This window comes from Choristoneura fumiferana, chromosome 3 (genome assembly GCF_025370935.1).
Source record: "Choristoneura fumiferana chromosome 3, NRCan_CFum_1, whole genome shotgun sequence".
NCBI lineage: Eukaryota > Metazoa > Arthropoda > Insecta > Lepidoptera > Tortricidae > Choristoneura > Choristoneura fumiferana.
Window position 1 is genome coordinate 14,696,350 of NC_133474.1, and position 7,807 is coordinate 14,704,156.

Genomic DNA, 7,807 nt, shown 5'->3' on the forward strand with positions numbered 1-7,807 from the left:
TGTAACGCGGTCGATCTTCGTATCGCACGACACGATTTAAACTTCCATGAAACAGTAGGAGGGACACTAGTTACGTCAGTTTGGCATCTTAAGATTGGTTTTTTGGAATCTTTTTGTATTTTTTATTTCAATTCCAAATTTTTACTTTTACGGTCATCTCGTAAAACCTAAATTGAAAATACAAACTGAAATATAGATGCACAGAAAAACCAGAAAAATAAGACCATCACTGGGAATCGAACCCAGGTGGTACGGAATACCGAGGACCTGGGTTCGATTCCCAGTGATGGTCTTATTTTTCTGGTTTTTCTGTGCATCTATATTTCAGTTTGTATTTTCAAGTTTGGCATCTGTCATTTGAATCATGTTAGGATAAACAGACTATAGAAACAGTAAGGGCGGCGATGGAGCGGTGCGGTGAAAGAGGTCACACCAGGGCTTCAAATACCGGTAAAAAGTTGGTAATGTTACCTCTGTCAAACAGATTTAACGTTAAATCGTAATTAACGTTAAACGATGTACTGTTACTTAAAAAAAAACCGGTAGAAAAAATTTAACGTGATAAGCTGTTCACATAAAGTTAACGTTAATTTAAAAGCATCGTTAAAAGATTACTTCTCAATTTTGCATTACAGCGGCCCTGGTCGTCATTCTGCTAAATAAGAACATTTGTTAATGCTATTAAATGTACTCAATAACGATATTTATGTGCTTGTATGTAATTGTATCAAATTTTTTTTTTTAAGAATTGCTATATTTTACGGATTATATTATGCATTCACGATTTTAATTTTGCGCTGCTCCCAGGCATTATATACTAAAAGAATTTCTTTGCTCACCCTTCTTTTAATTTATTGATACGGACCGCCTGATTCAATAAATTATCATAATTTCATGTTTTTTTACGAAAGCTATCGAGCGCTTTATTCTTCAGAATGCACCCATTAGTAAGATCGCTAAATGAAGGTTAAATGAATTTCTGTTGAAATTTGGTTAAAATGTATTTTGAAGCCACAAGTATTTGAAATACTAACTACAAAATACCTCGGCGTCAGGTATTTAAAATACGAATTACAAATTACATTTTAAGCACTTGCTTGCTTCAATTACTTAATTGAAATACAAATACCAAATTCGTATCTGTCTGTATTTCAATTACGTATTTTAATTACAAGTAATTCAAATACTGCCCAACCCTGGGTAACGTTACCATAATGTTAATTTATCAAGTAACGTTATAATTGAATACCAGTACAAGGTATTTTTACGATTTTACCGTTACGTAACGTTACTTATAATGTGAATTTGGTAACGTTAACAAGTCACACAGCCTCTTTCACGTTAGCTCTAATATTACAGTCAAGGGCAAAGACATCGACACGGCCAAAGTTGCTAAAATATGTATACACGACTTTATGCACCTAACATTAAGGCCGTGTATACATATTTTTGCAACTTTGGCCGTGTCGATATCTTTGCCCTTGACGTACAACCGGTACCGCCTCCGCATCGCTCCGCCGCCTCTGCCTTGAGTGTCAAAGAGTAGTTCAGTCAGTGTGATTATAGCTTTGTTTGCTTTTTATCTTTCTTTATTATAAAAAATGAACAAAGATTTTCTCTTGGTTCACAGAAAATTACATGAAAAAATTTATTTTGCAAGAGATGCTGAAATTTGATTTCATGGTGGCATATAATTTAAAGAGATCGTGCCTTTGACTGTTTATTGAAAAAAAAAATAGAAATGTCATGTACGATACGTCAAATGTCAACCAGGGTGTCAGCCAGCTCGCCACCAGGTGTCAGTACTTGAAGAAATAAATAAGAATGACCGGGGAAGTAGGAAGGAATGTCATATTTTGGTGATAAATATTATTTTATAACGTAGTATTTTAAGATTCAAAATTTTATGTACAAAATGGAAACCAAAGTAGCAGTAGTCACCGGTGGCAATAGAGGTATTGGATTTGAAATCGTCAAAGGCTTATGTGCGAAGTTCGATGGCGCTGTGTACCTTACAGCTAGAAACGAAGAAAAAGGGCGACAAGCTGTCAAAAAGCTTGAAGAGAACGGTCTTAAGCCCAGCTTTCATGTTTTGGACGTTACAATTGAAGAAAGTGTTCAAAAGTTTGCCGAGTACATCTCTACACATCACACAGGAATTGACGTCTTAGTAAACAATGCTGGAATTCTCGACTTCGATAAACCGTTTTCATGCTACGATGATGCGAAAAAACTCATAGATACAAACTTTTTCAGTTTATTAACCATATCTAAAATATTGTACCCCATCTTGAAAAATGATGCACGCATTATAAATATAAGCAGCGACTGGGGCTTGCTGTCCAACATAAGGAAACAGGTTTGGCTGGACACCCTGAACAAGGACGACCTCACTCTTGACGAGATTTTACAATTTGTTAATGAGTTTTTAGAAGCAGCAAAGAGTGGAAAGAATTCTTTCATGACATTTGCGGGTCCTTATGGAGATTATAAAGTGTCAAAAGTGGCAATGTCCGCTTTGACCTTTGTCCAACAGAGGGAGTTCCGCGAACAAGGCAAGGATGTTGCAATTAACTGTGTACATCCTGGTTTCGTCAAAACGGACATGACAATGGAAATGGGAGACTTCACTCCAGAGAGAGGGGCACGTGGCCCCTTGTACTTGGCCTTGGAAGCACCTCAATCCCTGAAAGGCACATTTGTGTGGCATGACGGACATCAAGTTAACTGGGATGATTAAGAGGATCCAATGGTTTAATGATTGTTAGTGTTACAACCATGAACATCCTGTGATAATAGTGTCACATACACTTTAAACAAGTACCTACTATAATTATAAAGAATTTCCTTTGCAAGTTTCTTTTTATTATATCTTTTTACGAATATTTTTTACTCTACCCTCTATTAAATAAGTATTTTATTGAATGAGGCAAAATTTTTTGATATGATCTAACTGTTTAGTAGGCTGATTCTTTTGATAAAAATAAATGTTTTGTTAAGTTTTAAAACATCTTTTTTGCTTTTTAAACTTGGTTATTGCATTGGCATTATCATCATCACTGTACCAAATTTCAAGTCAATCAGACCATTGGAAGATAGTATTTGGTTACAACATTTGTTAACATTTCTAATTGTTTTTTGGGTTAAAGTTTACTGAAGCTAATGTATGAATGTTACATATATACATATAGTAAAAAGAATTCCATACTGAGGAGGCCTAATTTGCTTTACAAAGAAACATTAAACTTAAATATAAGCACATTGAGAACAAAATACTATGCATATTTTACTGATAAAAAAAGGTCAATGTTTGTTTATCAGTTAACACATCGATAAATATTATGTTCACATAACAAACAAAAAATTTTGGCTTGTTCCTCATGAACATATTATATTATTATCTATTAACACTGGCTCATAATCTGTTGACTGAGCTACTTAAGTTTTTGCACTGTTGCGGACCTGTGTTGCAGGCAGTACTGTTAGTTATTTAATAATAGTCTAAACATTAAAAAGATAGTTTTTTAGATAAAAGGCTTAGCAGGCTAAGGAAGCACATGTGGCCCCTGTGAGGAATATTTGAATTGGTGAATGTCAATTTTTGTCGCCTCGTAACTAGTAATCACTCCAACTTTCAGCCCTCAATCTTGAACTGTCACAGAGATAATTTCAAAAATGTGCTAAACATTTTTCCCTAATCCATAGCAGCTAAAGCATTGGAACAAAAATTTTTAAGAAAAAAGTAAAACCGACTCCACAAAAATAAAAAAATAACGGAAAATGGAACCAACTACAAGTCCCTTGAAAATATTTTTCTAGGTACCTGCTAGCTCGAAGTTGGTGCCTCAGCAGGAGCCAGCAGGAATGGAACAATAGTCGTCTACCTCACTTACAGTCTATGGGTTTCAATGCATCCTGCTGCTACGTAAAAAAATATTTTCAAGGGTTTTGTAGTCGGTTCCATTTTCCGTTATTTTTTTATTTTTGTGGAGTCTGTTTTACTTTTTTGTTAAAATTTTCTTTATTTCACACTTTTTAGTGATTCTTAGCAAAAACACATCTCACAACGATTCCATTAAGCCCAAACACGGCTTAGTTAGGTTGTTTTATAACAGAGTTCCATTGCCCACCTTCCGGCTTCAGCATCAGATCAGTTCGAAAGAATCATTAACTTGAAGCTCCTTCTTAGTCGCTTATCTAGGTATATTAATCATGATTGTTTATAGACGAGCAAGCATTACTTAGCTTTGACGAGTTCCATTGGTCATCTACAGTCTTCTTCATCAGGTCCAGTTTACCAAATGACACTTTCTGAATGTAAATGCTTATTTTAATGCTAAAAATGCCAAAATCGCCATAGGTGTGTGATAAAATTTGAAGTTTGCCCTCGATTTCCCTAGGATCCCATCATCAGATCTTGACTTGGTGACTTTACCCTTTAAAATAGAAAAAAAAAATTGTAAATCGATCCTCAATTGACTGAGTAATCGGTGCACATACATAAAAAAATGCAAACATTGGAACATAGAACCTCCTCCTTTTTTGAAGTCTGTTAAAAATCACAGCTAAATACGTAGTTTTTGTGGGAGTATTACCTACCTACAATTTTATTAATATATTATACGTGAAAAATAGAAATAAAAAATGTCAATTTATTTTTGACACCTTTTTTTTAACAAGTTTTTTTGAGTACAACTAAGAAAAAAATCATAATAATAATAATATTATTAGCTACTACCATACGAAAAATCAATTGGATAATTAGTGCAACATACGGAAAAAAAACCAAAGAAAGTATTAAAGGATCAAGAGTGTAGCCTTCTGAAGATTCGCTTTTTTTAAAGTTTCAGTTCGTTGTCTAGCAACAATGAGTGTATTATTGAATTTGACGTATGGCTATCACAAAAGGTTACTGAACTGCTGCTGTGTTTGAATACTTTCGCTAGTATAACGTTTTAAACTTTCGTGATTCTCACTCATAGTCAAAATACCACAAACGGGACTTATCACGCTATTATTACACAACTTTCGCTAGTTTTTTATTTTTTTCAGTATCTTGCACCAATTATAATCAACTGATTTTTCGTATGATAGTAGCTATTTGCAATTTACTTACATGATTTTTTTCATAGTTGTACCCTCAAAAAAACTTGTTTAAAAAGGTGTCAAAAAATTGATTGTCATTTTTTATTTATATTTTTCACGTATAAAATATTAATAAAATTGTAGGATATACTCCCACAAAAACTACGTAGCTGTGATTTTGTTTTAATGCTTTAGCTGCTATGGATTAGGAGAAAATCGAGTTTGAAAAAAAATGTTAAGGAAACACATTTTTGACATTATCTCTGTGATAGCTCAAGATAGAGGGCTGAAAGTTGGAGTGATTACTAGTTATGAGGCGACAAACACAGTTATGAGGGTCCGGTATTACAAACTTTCAAGGAAAACTATAACGGCTAAGTTTGCTTGAGAATTATTAGTAGTTTATGAGTTAATAGCAGCCTAAGGTATAAAATATACCTAAACTTGGAAGATTCCGTATAAATATTTACTTATTTTTTTCGTAATGGCTACGGAACCCTATTTTGGGCGTGTCCGACACGCTCTTGGCCGGTTTTTTTGAACCCTGTTACAACTGTTGCATAAAATACTATAGCAGTTCATTTTGGCATTTTGACTTCACCTAAAGTGTTGCTCTCACCTCACGCCCCATGTACATACAAGTGTAGTGATCCCACCGGTGATGCTCATAACATCGCCGTATTCATCATCATTGTCATTATCCCACGCCCCGCCACATATTACAGTATATACATCCCGCTACTGGGCACATGCCTCTTCCCACAATAAAAGGGCTTGGGCCGTAGTTCCTACGCGGGCCTAGTGCAGATGGAGAACTTCACACACACCATTGAATTGCTCTCACCCTATTACTGAGTAAACAATATAAGCCCTCAAAATAATTTCTAATCAAAATAATACAATGCCCTGAAAGATAAGCTTTTGATGCTTACGGCCACCAACGTGTTAATAAATAAATTATCTTCATAAATTATCATCCTACAATAAAATTTTATAAATAGGAGAGCTTATTTTAATGGGGATTAATGGGGATTATGTACCTAAAGCTATGAAATGAAAATTGACGATCGGAATTATCAGTAAAACTGTACTATTTTTAGCCTTCCTTATCAGCTACAAAAGCATAAGTGATAAAAAATTACCTTTATAGTTCACTAGCTTTTGCCCGCGACTCCGACTGAGAAAAATTCGTTTATCGCTATCCCTTGTGAAGTATACAATTTTCCGGGATTGTCCTTTCCAGGGTCTCAAACTATCTGCATACCTTTCATCTAAATCAGTTCAGTGGTTTATTTCGCACGCATACACCATTAGATCCGGTAGTTGAATTGAATTTCCGAGATTTTGCTCAATTTTCATGGGAATTTCCAAATTTACACCGTGGATTTCACTGACGTTGCATTAAAAGCAATCGTGCAAAATGTAATGATTAATATGATATCCAACACTGATAATATTATAAATGCGAAAGTGTGTGTGTTTGTATGTTGGTCCGTCTTTCACGTCGAAACCGACGGATCGACGTGATTTTTGGCATAGAGCTAGTTTATGGGCCAGAGAGTGACATAAGCTACTTTTTATCCAGGAAAAATGCACAATTCCCGAGGGAACAGCGTGCGATAACCGAATTTAACGCGGGCGAAGCTGCGGGCAAAAGCTAGTATTGCGATATTTTATCCATATGTGTTTTCCAGACGTCTAGCTATCTATTCTATATCTATCTATTTCATAAAAATCCATGCAGCCGTTTTAGCATGAAGTACCGAACACAAACATCCGTCGATCTACCTACCTAAATAGGAAGTAGATACCATCAGCCAAATAAGCGGTCTATCAATTTTTAAACAAGTTCTTATCAAATGAATATGTCGCTAAAGTTGAACTTTCAAGTTGACAGACACGTCTATTGGCATTATTGTTTTGTGAAATGCAAACGATTATCAACTTTAGCGTGGTAGACAACATAATAATATTTGGCTGATGGTACGTACGAGTAGAATTGACATTATGGACCTTCGCAAAGTGTCACCTGTGTCCATCAGGGGTTCAGACTGAAATCACAGGTAGAGTTACGTATGCGTTAAATGTGCCAAGTCTTGATTGAGATGATTTATTTGTCTATAAAAAATAGTAAATTCTCATAAACAGCCTAGAAGGTGGATGTAATAAAACGGATAATTATGGCTAAAAAATGGAATTGGTAGTCTCAATCTAGACGGCAGGTATAGCATGTTTTTGGTGTTTAGATTAGAAGTCCATAATTTTCAATCACCCAGTTTTATATGCTGTTAAAGTTTACACCCACTCATAAAAAGTATATACTTAGTTATGTAGATGTACCTAAATACATAAGAAATCTCATTATGAATTTTCCAATGCGCGGGCAGCGATTTCTAAGGCTTCAGTTGCCGTTCGCTGTCCTGCTTTTGATCTACATAATTGTATTAACAAATCGCGATGGCAGGGCAGTAAAGGGGTACCTATACAGAAGCCCGACGAGGATCCAAGTAAATATATCCGAGCTATACATATAGCGGTACCTAGTGAAGTATTAGTGTCAAGGGGTACTCAAATAGCCGTTGTTACATAACTCGGTGAGGTTCGATGGATGTGTACCTACCTATGTAGGTATATGTGCAGTGCATGGAGTTATAGTATACGAGTAGGTACCATTTGGTTGTAGAGTGAGCGTGATTTAGTTTCGTATGTTCGGAAATAAATA

At 35.2% G+C, this 7,807-nt stretch overlaps 1 protein-coding gene across 1 annotated transcript; it reads left to right on the forward strand.

Annotated features, from left to right (window-relative positions):
* The first annotated feature begins 1,767 nt into the window (after positions 1-1,767).
* On the forward strand, positions 1,768-2,855 carry LOC141426236 (carbonyl reductase [NADPH] 1-like). The gene has a single exon (XM_074085084.1). The coding sequence runs from the start codon at positions 1,907-1,909 to the stop codon at positions 2,738-2,740; it is 834 nt and encodes a 277-aa protein (XP_073941185.1). The 5' UTR covers positions 1,768-1,906; the 3' UTR covers positions 2,741-2,855.
* Positions 2,856-7,807: the final 4,952 nt, after the last annotated feature.